This window comes from Cherax quadricarinatus, chromosome 44 (genome assembly GCF_038502225.1).
Source record: "Cherax quadricarinatus isolate ZL_2023a chromosome 44, ASM3850222v1, whole genome shotgun sequence".
NCBI lineage: Eukaryota > Metazoa > Arthropoda > Malacostraca > Decapoda > Parastacidae > Cherax > Cherax quadricarinatus.
In genome coordinates, this window is record NC_091335.1 from 547483 (window position 1) to 564785 (window position 17303).

Here is a 17303-nt window from a genome sequence, read left to right on the forward strand (position 1 = left end):
GTGTGTGTGGGCAGTGTTGTGTGTGTTTGGGCAGTGTTGTGTGTGTGGGCAGTGTTGTGTGTGTGTGGGCAGTGTTGTGTGTGTGTGGGCAGTGTTGTGTGTGTGTGGGCAGTGTTGTGTGTGTGTGGGCAGTGTTGTGTGTGTGTGGGCAGTGTTGTGTGTGTGGGCAGTGTTGTGTGTGTGTGGGCAGTGTTGTGTGTGTGTGGGCAGTGTTGTGTGTGTGTGGGCAGTGTTGTGTGTGTGTGGGCAGTGTTGTGTGTGTTTGGGCAGTGTTGTGTGTGTGGGCAGTGTTGTGTGTGTGTGGGCAGTGTTGTGTGTGTGTGGGCAGTGTTGTGTGTGTGTGGGCAGTGTTGTGTGTGTGTGGGCAGTGTTGTGTGTGTGTGGGCAGTGTTGTGTGTGTGGGCAGTGTTGTGTGTGTGGGCAGTGTTGTGTGTGTGTGGGCAGTGTTGTGTGTGTGGGCAGTGTTGTGTGTGTAGGCAGTGTTGTGTGTGTAGGCAATGTTGTGGGTGTGGGCAGTGTTGTGTGTGTGGGCAGTGTTGTGTGTGTAGGCAGTGTTGTGTGTGTGGGCAGTGTTGTGTGTGTGTGGGCAGTGTTGTGTGTGTGTGGGCAGTGTTGTGTGTGTGTGGGCAGTGTTGTGTGTGTGTGGGCAGTGTTGTGTGTGTGGGCAGTGTTGTGTGTGTGGGCAGTGTTGTGTGTGTGGGCAGTGTTGTGTGTGTGTGGGCAGTGTTGTGTGTGTAGGCAGTGTTGTGTGTGTGGGCAGTGTTGTGTGTGTGGGCAGTGTTGTGTGTGTGGGCAGTGTTGTGTGTGTGTGGGCAGTGTTGTGTGTGTGGGCAGTGTTGTGTGTGTAGGCAGTGTTGTGTGTGTGGGCAGTGTTGTGTGTGTAGGCAGTGTTGTGTGTGTAGGCAATGTTGTGGGTGTGGGCAGTGTTGTGTGTGTGGGCAGTGTTGTGTGTGTAGGCAATGTTGTGTGTGTGTAGGCAATGTTGTGTGTGTGGGCAGTGTTGTGTGTGTGTGGGCAGTGTTGTGTGTGTAGGCAGTGTTGTGTGTGTGGGCAGTGTTGTGTGTGTGTGGGCAGTGTTGTGTGTGTGGGCAGTGTTGTGTGTGTGGGCAGTGTTGTGTGTGTGTGGGCAGTGTTGTGTGTGTGTAGGCAATGTTGTGGGTGTGGGCAGTGTTGTGGATTGCAGAATACAACACATTTGCAACAGTTGTGTGTGTGTATACATATACAGGTTTCCCCTACATAGTAGGATTCTTCAGTCAAATACAGAGACAGTATTTGAGGTGGTCAGTCCCTGGGAGACTGATACCAACTGTTCCACACGTCTTAATCTTCAAATTGTAGGTATTTATACCATGTTCAAGAGTGTTATGTGTGTGAGAGTAAGGTTGGCGGTGCGCGGAAAAGTGCGCACGGCTCACGTAATGGGTCGTGCCTCACTAAGTGAAAGTGAACGTTAGTGAACGTCAGTGGAGCGTCAGTGAACGTCAGTGGAGCGTCCTTCCCTGTTGTCACATGACCTCGTTCACCGCCACAGTCCTCCTCTTACCTCCCTGAACACCGTTTTTCTCTCTTCTCTCGCTCTCCTGGATACCTGGAGTATACCTGTAGAGGGTTTCGGGGGACAGTGCCCCCCCCCGCGGCCCGGTCTGTGGCCAGGCCTCATGGTGGATCAGGGCCTAATCAACAGGCTGTTATTATTGGCAGCTCGTAAACCGAGGTAGGAACCACACCCCAGCTGGTCAGGTACTGACTTTAGGTACCTATCCAGCTCCCTCTTGAAGACAGCCAGGAGTCTTTTGGTAATCCCCTTTATGTATGTTGTACTACCTGCCCGGTCTTTTGTTTTCATAGGGAGTGATTTTCGTGTGCAAATTTGGAATTAGTCCCCGCCCTCTCTCTCTCTCTCTCTCTCTCTCTCTCTCTCTCTCTCTCTCTCTCTCTCTGTCTGTCTGTCTGTCTGTCTGTCTGTCTGTCTGTCTGTCTCTCTCTCTCTCTCTCTCTCTCTCTCTCTCTCTCTCTCTCTCTCTCTCTCTCTCTCTCTCTCTCTCTCTCTCTCTCTCTCTCTCTCTCTCTCCACTCAAGTCACGTGATCTCGTGCACCAATGAGAGACAACTTGCCAATAACGTGATGTAAAGTACCAATAAGGATCGGTCTCAGTAAGTCACGTGATCTAATAATGTTGGTAGAATCACTAAGGTCCGGGGTTCGATCCCCGATACGGGTGGAAACATTTGGACGTGTTTCCTTAAGGTACCTACTGTCACCGTTCACATATCAGTAAGTAGGTACCTGGGTGTTAGTCACCTTACACCTGCTGCCCATGTTAACCTAGCAGTAAAATAGGTACCTGGGTCTCAGTGGACTGGTGTGGGTCGCATCCTGGAGGGACAAATTAACTTAAGTTGCGGGAAATGCTCAGCATAACGAGGAACTTTCTATATAGTATGTCACTGGTGTCAGCTATGGTCTGTATAAGTTATACCTTTGAAGAGTTTCTAGAGTATATCTACTCTCTGAGCCCGGCCATGGGCCAGGCTTGTCTGGTGCTTGCCTGGTCAACCAGGCTCTTGCTACTGGAGGCCCGCTGCCCCACATATCCATCACAGCCTGGTTGACCTGGCACCTGGTGAAGATACTTGTCAAATTTCCTCTTGAAGGCTTCTTGTATTATATACTGGTGGAAATAAAGATTATTATTATTATTATTATTATTATTATTATTATTATTATTATTATTATTAAGAATGTTGTGTGATGTGCTGCTACAGTAAGGTTGTGTGATGTGATGGTACAGTAAGGTTGTGTGATGTGCTGCTACAGTAAGGTTGTGTGATGTGATGGTACAGTAAGGTTGTGTGATGTGCTGCTACAGTAAGGTTGTGTGATGTGATGGTACAGTAAGGTTGTGTGATGTGCTGCTACAGTAAGGTTGTGTGATGTGATGGTACAGTAAGGTTGTGTGATGTGCTACAGTAAGGTTGTGTGATGTGTTAAGGTACAGTAAGGTTGTGTGATGTGATGGTACAGTAAGGTTGTGTGATGTGCTGCTACAGTAAGGTTGTGTGATGTGATGGTACAGTAAGGTTGTGTGATGTGCTGCTACAGTAAGGTTGTGTGATGTGATGGTACAGTAAGGTTGTGTGATGTGATGGTACAGTAAGGTTGTGTGATGTGCTGCTACAGTAAGGTTGTGTGATGTGATGGTACAGTAAGGTTGTGTGATGTGCTGCTACAGTAAGGTTGTGTGATGTGTTGCTACAGTAAGGTTGTGTGATGTGTTGCTACAGTAAGGTTGTGTGATGTGCTGGTACAGTAAGGTTGTGTGATGTGTTGCTACAGTAAGGTTGTGTGATGTGATGGTACAGTAAGGTTGTGTGATGTGCTGCTACAGTAAGGTTGTGTGATGTGCTGCTACAGTAAGGTTGTGTGATGTGCTGGTACAGTAAGGTTGTGTGATGTGTTGCTACAGTAAGGTTGTGTGATGTGATGGTACAGTAAGGTTGTGTGATGTGCTGGTACAGTAAGGTTGTGTGATGTGATGGTACAGTAAGGTTGTGTGATGTGCTGCTACAGTAAGGTTGTGTGATGTGATGGTACAGTAAGGTTGTGTGATGTGTTGCTACAGTAAGGTTGTGTGATGTGATGGTACAGTAAGGTTGTGTGATGTGCTGCTACAGTAAGGTTGTGTGATGTGATGGTACAGTAAGGTTGTGTGATGTGTTGCTACAGTAAGGTTGTGTGATGTGCTGGTACAGTAAGGTTGTGTGATGTGTTGCTACAGTAAGGTTGTGTGATGTGCTGGTACAGTAAGGTTGTGTGATGTGTTGCTACAGTAAGGTTGTGTGATGTGATGGTACAGTAAGGTTGTGTGATGTGCTGCTACAGTAAGGTTGTGTGATGTGTTGCTACAGTAAGGTTGTGTGATGTGATGGTACAGTAAGGTTGTGTGATGTGCTGCTACAGTAAGGTTGTGTGATGTGTTGCTACAGTAAGGTTGTGTGATGTGTTGCTACAGTAAGGTTGTGTGATGTGCTGGTACAGTAAGGTTGTGTGATGTGTTGCTACAGTAAGGTTGTGTGATGTGATGGTACAGTAAGGTTGTGTGATGTGTTGCTACAGTAAGGTTGTGTGATGTGCTGGTACAGTAAGGTTGTGTGATGTGTTGCTACAGTAAGGTTGTGTGATGTGATGGTACAGTAAGGTTGTGTGATGTGATGGTACAGTAAGGTTGTGTGATGTGTTGCTACAGTAAGGTTGTGTGATGTGATGGTACAGTAAGGTTGTGTGATGTGCTGCTACAGTAAGGTTGTGTGATGTGTTGCTACAGTAAGGTTGTGTGATGTGTTGCTACAGTAAGGTTGTGTGATGTGCTGGTACAGTAAGGTTGTGTGATGTGTTGCTACAGTAAGGTTGTGTGATGTGATGGTACAGTAAGGTTGTGTGATGTGTTGCTACAGTAAGGTTGTGTGATGTGCTGGTACAGTAAGGTTGTGTGATGTGTTGCTACAGTAAGGTTGTGTGATGTGATGGTACAGTAAGGTTGTGTGATGTGATGGTACAGTAAGGTTGTGTGATGTGTTGCTACAGTAAGGTTGTGTGATGTGATGGTACAGTAAGGTTGTGTGATGTGCTGCTACAGTAAGGTTGTGTGATGTGCTGCTACAGTAAGGTTGTGTGATGTGCTGCTACAGTAAGGTTGTGTGATGTGCTGCTACAGTAAGGTTGTGTGATGTGCTGCTACAGTAAGGTTGTGTGATGTGCTGGTACAGTAAGGTTGTGTGATGTGTTGCTACAGTAAGGTTGTGTGATGTGATGGTACAGTAAGGTTGTGTGATGTGATGGTACAGTAAGGTTGTGTGATGTGATGGTACAGTAAGGTTGTGTGATGTGTTGCTACAGTAAGGTTGTGTGATGTGATGGTACAGTAAGGTTGTGTGATGTGCTGCTACAGTAAGGTTGTGTGATGTGCTGCTACAGTAAGGTTGTGTGATGTGCTGCTACAGTAAGGTTGTGTGATGTGCTGCTACAGTAAGGTTGTGTGATGTGCTGCTACAGTAAGGTTGTGTGATGTGCTGCTACAGTAAGGTTGTGTGATGTGCTGCTACAGTAAGGTTGTGTGATGTGTTGCTACAGTAAGGTTGTGTGATGTGTTGCTACAGTAAGGTTGTGTGATGTGCTGCTACAGTAAGGTTGTGTGATGTGCTGCTACAGTAAGGTTGTGTGATGTGCTGCTACAGTAAGGTTGTGTGATGTGCTGCTACAGTAAGGTTGTGTGATGTGTTGCTACAGTAAGGTTGTGTGATGTGTTGCTACAGTAAGGTTGTGTGATGTGATGGTACAGTAAGGTTGTGTGATGTGCTGGTACAGTAAGGTTGTGTGATGTGTTGCTACAGTAAGGTTGTGTGATGTGTTGCTACAGTAAGGTTGTGTGATGTGATGGTACAGTAAGGTTGTGTGATGTGATGGTACAGTAAGGTTGTGTGATGTGTTGCTACAGTAAGGTTGTGTGATGTGATGGTACAGTAAGGTTGTGTGATGTGATGGTACAGTAAGGTTGTGTGATGTGCTGGTACAGTAAGGTTGTGTGATGTGTTGCTACAGTAAGGTTGTGTGATGTGCTGCTACAGGAAGATTGGCACAGCTAGTGTTCCAGGAAGCTGCGGATGTGTAGTAAGTTATGTAAGACCGTCGTCCAGTAGATCACACTCTCCAGGAATTCCTTGATCCACTTCACTCTCAGATATTGATCATCGTCACTGCGTTTACAGTGGTTGCTCCTAAGGAGTGGTTCCTCGTCATTGTATTTACAATGGTTCCTCCTCACTGTGTTTACAATGGTTCCTGGTCACTGTGTTTACAGTGGTTCTTGGTCACTGTGTTTACAATGGTTCCTCGTCACTGTGTTTACAATGGTTCCTGGTCACTGTGTTTACAATGGTTCCTGGTCACTGTGTTTACAATGGTTCCTGGTCACTATGTTTACAATGGTTCCTGGTCACTGTGCTTACAATGGTTCCTGGTCACTGTGTTTACAATGGTTCCTGGTCACTGTGTTTACAATGGTTCCTGGTCACTGTGTTTACAATGGTTCCTGGTCACTGTGTTTACAATGGTTCCTGGTCACTGTGTTTACAATGGTTCCTGGTGACTGTGTTTACAATGGTTCCTGGTCACTGTGTTTACAATGGTTCCTGGTCACTATGTTTACAATGGTTCCTGGTCACTGTGCTTACAATGGTTCCTGGTCACTGTGTTTACAATGGTTCCTGGTCACTGTGTTTACAATGGTTCCTGGTCACTGTGTTTACAGTGGTTCCTGGTCACCGTGTTTACAATGGTTCCTGGTCACCGTGTTTACAATGGTTCCTGGTCACCGTGTTTACAATGGTTCCTCGTCACTGTGTTTACAGTGGTTCCTGGTCACCGTGTTTACAATGGTTCCTGGTCACTGTGTTTACAATGGTTCCTGGTCACTGTGTTTACAGTGGTTCCTGGTCACCGTGTTTACAATGGTTCCTGGTCACTGTGTTTACAATGGTTCCTGGTCACTGTGTTTACAATGGTTCCTGGTCACTGTGTTTACAATGGTTCCTGGTCACTGTGTTTACAATGGTTCCTGGTCACCGTGTTTACAATGGTTCCTGGTCACTGTGTTTACAATGGTTCCTGGTCACTGTGTTTACAATGGTTCCTGGTCACTGTGTTTACAATGGTTCCTGGTCACTGTGTTTACAATGGTTCCTGGTCACTGTGTTTACAATGGTTCCTGGTCACTGTGTTTACAATGGTTCCTGGTCACTGTGTTTACAATGGTTCCTGGTCACTGTGTTTACAATGGTTCCTGGTCACTGTGTTTACAATGGTTCCTGGTCACCGTGTTTACAATGGTTCCTGGTCACTGTGTTTACAATGGTTCCTGGTCACTGTGTTTACAATGGTTCCTGGTCACTGTGTTTACAATGGTTCCTGGTCACTGTGTTTACAATGGTTCCTGGTCACTGTGTTTACAATGGTTCCTGGTCACTGTGTTTACAATGGTTCCTGGTCACTGTGTTTACAATGGTTCCTGGTCACTGTGTTTACAATGGTTCCTGGTCACTGTGTTTACAATGGTTCCTGGTCACTGTGTTTACAATGGTTCCTGGTCACTGTGCTTACAATGGTTCCTGGTCACTGTGTTTACAATGGTTCCTGGTCACTGTGTTTACAATGGTTCCTGGTCACTGTGTTTACAATGGTTCCTGGTCACTGTGTTTACAATGGTTCCTGGTCACTGTGCTTACAATGGTTCCTGGTCACTGTGTTTACAATGGTTCCTGGTCACCGTGTTTACAATGGTTCCTGGTCACTGTGTTTACAATGGTTCCTGGTCACTGTGTTTACAATGGTTCCTGGTCACTGTGTTTACAATGGTTCCTGGTCACTGTGTTTACAATGGTTCCTGGTCACTGTGTTTACAATGGTTCCTGGTCACTGTGTTTACAATGGTTCCTGGTCACTGTGTTTACAATGGTTCCTGGTCACTGTGTTTACAATGGTTCCTGGTCACTGTGTTTACAATGGTTCCTGGTCACTGTGTTTACAATGGTTCCTGGTCACCGTGTTTACAATGGTTCCTGGTCACTGTGTTTACAATGGTTCCTGGTCACCGTGTTTACAATGGTTCCTGGTCACTGTGCTTACAATGGTTCCTGGTCACTGTGTTTACAATGGTTCCTGGTCACTGTGTTTACAATGGTTCCTGGTCACTGTGTTTACAATGGTTCCTGGTCACTGTGTTTACAATGGTTCCTGGTCACTGTGTTTACAATGGTTCCTGGTCACTGTGTTTACAATGGTTCCTGGTCACTGTGTTTACAATGGTTCCTGGTCACTGTGTTTACAATGGTTCCTGGTCACTGTGTTTACAATGGTTCCTGGTCACTGTGTTTACAATGGTTCCTGGTCACTGTGTTTACAATGGTTCCTGGTCACTGTGTTTACAATGGTTCCTGGTCACCGTGTTTACAATGGTTCCTGGTCACTGTGTTTACAATGGTTCCTGGTCACTGTGTTTACAATGGTTCCTGGTCACTGTGTTTACAATGGTTCCTGGTCACTGTGTTTACAATGGTTCCTGGTCACTGTGTTTACAATGGTTCCTGGTCACTGTGTTTACAATGGTTCCTGGTCACTGTGTTTACAATGGTTCCTGGTCACCGTGTTTACAATGGTTCCTGGTCACTGTGTTTACAATGGTTCCTGGTCACTGTGTTTACAATGGTTCCTGGTCACTGTGTTTACAATGGTTCCTGGTCACTGTGCTTACAATGGTTCCTGGTCACTGTGTTTACAATGGTTCCTGGTCACTGTGTTTACAATGGTTCCTGGTCACTGTGTTTACAATGGTTCCTGGTCACTGTGTTTACAATGGTTCCTGGTCACTGTGCTTACAATGGTTCCTGGTCACTGTGTTTACAATGGTTCCTGGTCACTGTGTTTACAATGGTTCCTGGTCACTGTGCTTACAATGGTTCCTGGTCACTGTGTTTACAATGGTTCCTGGTCACTGTGTTTACAATGGTTCCTGGTCACTGTGTTTACAATGGTTCCTGGTCACTGTGTTTACAATGGTTCCTGGTCACTGTGTTTACAATGGTTCCTGGTCACTGTGCTTACAATGGTTCCTGGTCACTGTGTTTACAATGGTTCCTGGTCACTGTGTTTACAATGGTTCCTGGTCACTGTGCTTACAATGGTTCCTGGTCACTGTGTTTACAATGGTTCCTGGTCACTGTGTTTACAATGGTTCCTGGTCACTGTGTTTACAATGGTTCCTGGTCACTGTGTTTACAATGGTTCCTGGTCACTGTGTTTACAATGGTTCCTGGTCACTGTGCTTACAATGGTTCCTGGTCACTGTGTTTACAATGGTTCCTGGTCACTGTGTTTACAATGGTTCCTGGTCACTGTGCTTACAATGGTTCCTGGTCACTGTGTTTACAATGGTTCCTGGTCACTGTGTTTACAATGGTTCCTGGTCACTGTGTTTACAATGGTTCCTGGTCACTGTGTTTACAATGGTTCCTGGTCACTGTGTTTACAATGGTTCCTGGTCACTGTGTTTACAATGGTTCCTGGTCACTGTGTTTACAATGGTTCCTGGTCACCGTGTTTACAATGGTTCCTGGTCACTGTGTTTACAGTGGTTCCTGGTCACTGTGTTTACAATGGTTCCTGGTCACTGTGTTTACAATGGTTCCTGGTCACTGTGTTTACAATGGTTCCTGGTCACTGTGTTTACAATGGTTCCTGGTCACTGTGTTTACAATGGTTCCTGGTCACTGTGTTTACAATGGTTCCTGGTCACTGTGTTTACAATGGTTCCTGGTCACTGTGTTTACAATGGTTCCTGGTCACTGTGTTTACAATGGTTCCTGGTCACTGTGTTTACAATGGTTCCTGGTCACTGTGTTTACAATGGTTCCTGGTCACTGTGTTTACAATGGTTCCTGGTCACTGTGTTTACAATGGTTCCTGGTCACTGTGTTTACAATGGTTCCTGGTCACTGTGTTTACAATGGTTCCTGGTCACTGTGTTTACAATGGTTCCTGGTCACTGTGTTTACAATGGTTCCTTGGGATATTCCAGTATATTCCAGTTTACCTTTAATGAGCTTTTGTTTAATAGTGTTTAAAGTGCGTTGTAATTACTGGTGGTTCTGGTGGCCTGGTGGTTAACGCTCTCGCTTCACACGGTGAGGGCCCGGGTTCGATTCCCAGCCAGAGTAGAAACATTGGACGTGTTTCTTTCCACCTGTTGTCTATGTTCCCCATCAGTAAAATAGGTACCTGGGTGTTAGTCGACTGGTGTGGGTCGCATCCTGGGACACTGACCTAAGGAGGCCTGGTCACAGACCGGGCCGCGGGGGCGTTGACCCCCGGAACTCTATCCAGGTAATACCTCAGATATATACACACACACATTCTTCGTTAAGTTAGGTAAGGTTTGTCAGGAAGAAGGACAAGTGTTTCCTGACGCTGGTGTTTGTTATATGGTGACCCACAGCTGGAGCTTAACAGTAACAATGTTATTTGTAATACACACTCTGCATATTACCTGTGTTATCCCTGTTATGCATTGTTGACCTGGTCAAGACCACACCAGACCTGGTCAAGACCACACCAGACCTGGTCAAGACCACACCAGACCTGGTCAAGACCACACCAGAACTGGTCAAGACCACACCAGACCTGGTAAGACCGCACCAGACCTGGTCAAGACCACACCAGACCTTGTAAGACCACACCAGACCTGGTCAAGACCACACCAGACCTGGTAAGACCGCACCAGACCTGGTCAAGACCACACCAGACCTGGTAAAACCACACCAGACCTGGTAAGACCACATCAGACCTGGTCAAGACCACACCAGACCTGGTAAGACCACATCAGACTTGGTCAAGACCACACCAGACCTGGTAAGACCACACCAGACCTGGTCAAGACCACACCAGACCTGGTAAGACCACACCAGACCTGGTCAAGACCACACCAGACCTGGTAAGACCACACCAGACCTGGTCAAGACCACACCAGACCTGGTAAGACCACACCAGACCTGGTAAGATACCACCAGACCTGGTCAAGACCACACCAGACCTGGTAAGACCACACCAGAACTGGTCAAGACCACACCAGACTTGGTCAAAACCACACCAGACCTGGTAAGACCACACCAGACCTGGTCAAGACTACACCAGACCTGGTCAAGACCACACCAAACCTGGTAAGACCACACCAAACCTGGTCAAGACCACACCAGACCTGGTAAGACCACACCAGACCTGGTCAAGACTATTCCAGACCTGGTCAAGACCGCACCAGACCTTGTCAAGACCACACCAGACCTGGTCAAGACCACACCAGACCTGGTAAGACCACACCAGACCTGGTCAAGGCTACAGACCTGGTAAGACCACACCAGACCTGGTCAAGACCACACCAGACCTGGTAAGACCACACCAGACCTGGTCAAGACCACACCAGACCTGGTCAAGACTACACCAGACCTGGTCAAGACCACACCAGATCTGGCAAGACCACACCAGACCTGGTAAGACCACACCAGACCTGGTCAAGACCACACCAGACCTGGTAAGACCACACCAGACCTGGTCAAGACCACACCAGACCTGGTCAAGACCACGATGTGATTAGAGGGAAAGAAATTGATCTTCATTTCAATCAAGGGAAAGCGCTAGACCCGTATGAGTCATGCAGCGCCTGAGTACTGGGAGGCAACCAAGTTGAATCAGAGGCAGGAGAGGATAGCTCCAGTTCCTGGGATGAGGAACCCTCACCGGTATCAAAGGTTGTGATAACTGCGATATTATTATTATTATTATTATTATTATTATTATTATTATTATTATTTTGTTTTATTATTATTTTGTGCTCACCTAGTTGTGTTTGCAGGGGGTCAGTTCACCGCTCCGTACATAACACGCACATGACTGGTTGAAGCAGTAGGTAGTGTTACAGTGTGTTACAGTGACGATGTTGTGTTGCGTGTGTTACAGTGATGTGGTGTGTTACAGTGTTGCGTGTGTTACAGTGATGACGTTGTGTTGTGTTGCAGTGAGTGGGTGGGTGGCAGCTGTGGTGGAGGAGGGGCAGTCTCCGTAGTGACAACAGTGTGGGGAGTCACCAGCACCACAACCCAAAGCACGCCCACGCCCACAACACCCAACTGCACCACCACGCCCAACATGCCGGCTCAACCATTCAACCCACACACCAAACCCTACGCTAATATGGTCAACTACCCTACCAAGTCCAATGGGTGAGTCTTAGCCTTCCACCACCGCTACTCTCTCGATGCTATGTTAATCCTGCCAGAGCTAGGCTCTGTCATCCTTCCCCATCCCTAGTCAAGTGTCACTGAAATAAGAATATAAGAGGAATTTTATGGGGATTAAATTGAATTCTCACTGGCTGAGTCCTAGCTTACTACCACTACCCTCTCTCTTGGTTGATGCTATGTTAATCCTGCCAGAGCCAGGCTCTCTCATCCTTCCCCATCCCTAGTCAGGTGTCACTGAAATAAGAATATAAGAAGAATTTTATGGGGATTAAATTGAATTCTCAATGACTGGGTGAGTCCTTGCTTACCACCACTACCTTCGCTCTTGGTTGATGCTATGTTAATTCTGACAGAGCTAGGTTCCATCTCACATCATCCTTCCCCATCCCCAGTCAAGTATCCCTAAAATGGGGACTTTATTAAGCTGTCAGAATAATATACACTGAGAGATATACGTGTGTATATCCCTGAGTGTCAGTTATACCAGGATAACCTCCACTCTCCTGCCCCCTTCACTACCACAAGGAAAACACTTAAATGAACTCATGCATATATATATATATATATATATATATATATATATATATATATATATATATATATATATATATATATATATATATATATATATATATATATATATATATATATATATATATATATATTATTTCTAATATACGTAACTTATCAAGAATTTATATAACTTGAGTTGTTTTCCTTGGAAGGGAGAGGCCTATCTAATGACCAGAGGCCTATTTTTTTTGTTTGGGGGGAGTTTGTTTTTGGTGTTTTGTGTGAGTTGGTGGCGTTGTGTTGCTTTCATTTTATTTTCTCTCTTTGTGGGATTTGTTGTAGCCTTTGGAGTTCTCTCTTTTTGTGGGCTGGTGGAGGCTGTCTACCTCTCATGGCTCGGTTCTTCCTTTCTTGTTTCTGAATGTGTCCATGGGATTGTGTGTTTGTGTTATGTGTGTGTTATGTGTGTGTTGTGTGTTGTGTGTGTGTTGTGTGTGTGTTGTGTGTTGTGTGTGTGTTGTGTGTTGTGTGTGTGTTGTGTGTGTGTTGTGTGTTATGTGTGTGTTGTGTGTTGTGTGTGTGTTGTGTAATGTGTGTGTGTTGTGTGTGTGTTGTGTGTGTGCTGTGTGTGTGTTATGTGTGTTATGTGTTATGTGTGTGTTGTGTGTGTGTTATGTGTTGTGTGTGTGTTATGTGTGTGTTGTGTGTTGTGTGTGTGTTGTGTGTTGTGTGTGTGTTGTGTGTGTGTTGTGTGTGTGTTGTGTGTTATGTGTGTGTTGTGTGTGTGTTATGTGTTGTGTGTGTGTTGTGTGTTGTGTGTGTGTTGTGTGTGTTGTGTGTGTGTTGTGTGTGTGTTGTGTGTGTTGTGTGTGTGTTGTGTGTGTGTTGTGTGTGTGTTGTGTGTTATGTGTGTGTTGTGTGTGTGTTATGTGTTGTGTGTGTGTTGTGTGTTGTGTGTGTGTTGTGTGTGTTGTGTGTGTGTTGTGTGTGTGTTGTGTGTGTTGTGTGTGTGTTGTGTGTGTGTTGTGTGTTGTGTGTGTGTTGTGTGTGTGTTGTGTGTGTGTTGTGTGTGTGTTGTGTGTTATGTGTGTGTTGTGTGTGTGTTATGTGTTGTGTGTGTGTTGTGTGTTGTGTGTGTGTTGTGTGTTATGTGTGTGTTGTGTGTGTTGTGTGTGTGTTGTGTGTGTGTTGTGTGTGTGTTGTGTAATGTGTGTGTGTTGTGTGTGTGTTGTGTGTGCTGTGTGTGTGTTATGTGTGTTATGTGTTATGTGTGTGTTGTGTGTGTGTTATGTGTTGTGTGTGTGTTGTGTTGTGTGTGTGTTGTGTGTGTGTTATGTGTGTGTTATGTGTTATGTGTGTGTTGTGTGTGTGTTGTGTGTGTGTGTATGTGTGTGTGTTGTGTGTGTGTTATGTGTGTGTTGTGTGTGTGTTGTGTGTGTGTTGTGTGTGTGTTGTGTGTGTTGTGTGTTGTGTGTGTGTTATGTGTGTGTTGTGTGTGTGTTATGTGTGTGTTGTGTGTGTGTTATGTGTGTGTTATGTGTTGTGTGTGTGTTATGTGTGTGTTGTGTGTGTGTGTTGTGTGTTTGCTATGTGTGTGTGTGTGTGTGTGTGTTATGTGTGTGTTGCGTGTGTTGTGTGTGTGTTATGTGTGTGTTGTGTGTGTGTGTTGTGTGTGTGTTGTGTGTTGTGTGTGTGTTGTGTATGTTGTGTGTGTGTGTTTTATGTGCGTGTTGTGTATGTGTGTGTGTTGTGTGTGTGTGTGTGTGTGTTGTGTGTGTGTATTGTGTGTGTGTGTTGTGTGTGTGTGTTTTGTGTGTTGTGTGTGTGTGTTGTGTGTGTTGTGTGTGTGTGTTGTGTGTGTGTGTTGTGTGCGTTGTGTGTGTGTGTTGTGTGTTGTGTGCGTGTGTGTATGTGTGTTTGTGTGTGTGTGTGTGTGTTTGTGTGTTGTGTGTGTTGTGTGTGTGTGTGTGTGTGTGTGTGTGTGTGTGTGTGTGTGTGTGTGTGTGTGTGTGTGTGTGTGTTGTGTGCGTGTGTTGTGTGTGTATGTGTATGTGTGTATTGTGTGTGTGTGTGTATTGTATGTGTGTGTGTGTGTGTTGTGTGTGTGTGTGTATTGTATGTGTGTTATGTGTGTATTGTGTGTATGTGTGTGTATTGTATGTGTGTGTGTGTGTGTTGTGTGTGTGTGTGTGTGTGTGTGTGTGTGTGTGTGTGTGTGTGTGTGTGTGTGTGTGTGTGTGTGTGTGATTGTATGTTCATGACAGGGAGTGTTTGCGTGTGACGGCATTCCCCCCCCCCCTAGCGTGTGTACATCCACGCCTGCGTCAGCACAACATTCGTGTGCACATACAGATGTGTGTGTGCGTGCGACTGCTGTATATGCGTGCGTACATAACATTTGCCCAAATAATGGATTCGATAGTCTTCCAGGAATTAATAGCATTTCTTGACATGAGTGACTGTCTGCCGCTAGCGAATTGATAGTACATTTGTGTGTGTGTGTGTGTGCGCTTGTGGTCTGGCTAGTCAGTGTTCTATGCTAGTAGTAAGTATAAGTGCAACAGTTGGGTATCTATTGTTGCAACGTTTCGCCTTCACAGCAGGCTGCTTCAGTCAGAAACAGAGACAGCAGGTGTGGTAGTAAAATAAAGGTGATGTGAGTCCATAAATCTTGGGAAAATAATAATTGAGGTGGTCAGTCCCTCAGACTTCAGCTAATCTTATCCAGGCTGAGGGACTGACCGCCTTGAATACTTTTTCTCCAAGGTTGGTAGACTGATTACATCTTCACTACTACATTTGTTGTCTCTGTATCTGACTGAAGAAGTCTACTGTGTAGGTGAAACATAACAAAGACACCAAACTGTTACACGTCTTAAACATCAACCTGTCAGTATTTCATACCATTTTTAACATAGTCTACGCTCGTAGTCTGCACGAATCACGTTTTCTACGAATGATTTATTATTTCCCATTTTTTGTTTGTAGTTCTTCCCGTTTTCTATAGAGAAGAAAGTTGAGCTCTTGTCTGGTGTCATTTAATAGTCTCACCTTGACACTCCATGTATTGTTAATTATAACATTAATATTTTCTTAATTATAACATCACGGTAACTACGTCAATCTTATATACTTCCTTATTTAACTATGGAAAGATGCAATATATGCTGTAAATTATTATAATTATTATTATTATTATTATTATTATTATTATTATTATTATTATTATTATGTAAGGTTTAATACGTTAAGACAATTTATTGGAAGAATTAGATTTTTCACTTTTATTTTTGTGTTCGTTTGTTATTTTTTTGGGCCATGTTCTTTTCTTTTTTAATTTTCCAGTTCGTCAAAAAATCACTTGTAATATATTAATTTCATTCCCACAAAGCCCTAATTTACCATTTTAACTTAAAAAAAAATCTAACATACTTGACCTGTAAAACAATATTTTGGGGGGAGAGAAAGCTATTCTCTGGTTTATGTGTTAAATCGAATTTTGTTTTTTTTTCAAAAAGATTTCAAATATACTTTTTTAAGTTAACTAATCGTGTTTTACTTTTTTCTTCTATTTCTGACGAAGATTGTGGCCCTCGGAGCCTGACGGTAACCAATATAATGGAAATCAAAATACGTACGAAGATCTCTTCAGAAATGGGTAGGGATAACTTACTTAAACTTACACATTAGATATACACCATAAGTATTGTTTATTTTATTTATTTTATGCAGTATAGTGGCAGAGAGACGATCCTACCCATGGAAGACAAGCCACGGGGGGGCAGATGTACGTCTTCTGGTGCTTAATACCAGTTTCCTCCGTGGCTTGGCTTGCGCATTGCTGTTTTTGTGTTGGTCAGCTAAGACAGGTGTGTGGCCCTTGGGTGTCTTTATTGTGGAGAGACTTTTGGCCACATGGTGGTTTCCACAGTCCATTGCGGAGGAGAGTGATTGAAGATGAGGAGATTGATGTAATCAGTCCCATTAGTCTTATCATGATTGATGGACTGATTATATCGACTCCAGGCTGAGGGACTGATTACCCCCATTCTCCTGATCTATAGCTATTCTGCGCTGGACTGATGAAGCTACTGTGTAGACAAACGTTTCCACAATAAAGATACCGAAGTATTGCACATGTGTCTAACTGATCAACTTGTCGGTTCTCTGAATAAACCATTTATTTACAATCATTCTTATGTACAGAGATATTATAGTTTACCTTCGAATGAAACGAGAGAGAGAGAGAGAGAGAGAGAGAGAGAGAGAGAGAGAGAGAGAGAAAGAGAGTATGAGTTAGACATTTCAGCTTAATGAGGTTGTTGGAAGCATCTCATGTAACTTCTTTAAGCTGGAAGCTTGATCTAACCATTGTAAGCTTGCAAGACAGTATTGCAGATCTGTGCATGATCATACTTCCTTCTTTGCCTTTGTTCAGGCTTATATAGATCTGGAGAAAACATTAAGCCTTGCAAGTAGAAAATGCTAAGCTTAACACTGGGGTCATGAACCTGGCTGTCTGTACACTGATAGAGACACTTTAAGCCAGAAAGTAGTTAATTAAGCTTAAGCCACTGGGCCACCTGGCTACAATTACATTCTTCTAACTAGGCATATTTATACATCATAAGGAGGTTAGCATGGGCCACCACTGTAACCAGTTACGCTGGTGGAGATTCCTCCACCATTCTACCCTTCCTATAATGCATAAATATACCTAGCTGGATAAATGTTATTGTAGCCAGCTGGCCCAGTGGCTCACACACTGGCCTGCAGTTAGATACAGTTTGTCAGGAAACAGGACAAGTGTATCCTGACACAGGTTTTAAGTCATGTGATGACCCACAGCTGGACCTTTTGGTCACATGACCGAAACCTTCCACTACCTTACATAGGGATTTAACTGGCAGCTTATAATTACCGAGTGACCTTGTTTAGGAATT

At 44.6% G+C, this 17303-nt stretch overlaps 1 protein-coding gene across 7 annotated transcripts in view; it reads left to right on the forward strand.

Annotated features, from left to right (window-relative positions):
- The window catches only part of tna (tonalli), a 191891-nt gene that overhangs the window by 109619 nt on the left and 64969 nt on the right, over positions 1 to 17303 (forward strand). For 4 of the 7 annotated variants that reach the window (XM_070093884.1, XM_070093883.1, XM_070093886.1 and 1 more), the window contains exons 2-3: positions 11623 to 11826; positions 15944 to 16018. In XM_070093884.1, coding sequence (XP_069949985.1) covers positions 11623 to 11826; positions 15944 to 16018 — 279 coding nt within the window. The remainder of the gene's footprint in view (positions 1 to 11622; positions 11827 to 15943; positions 16019 to 17303) is intronic. The other 3 variants (XM_070093887.1, XM_070093885.1, XM_070093888.1) reach the window with 1 other exon arrangement.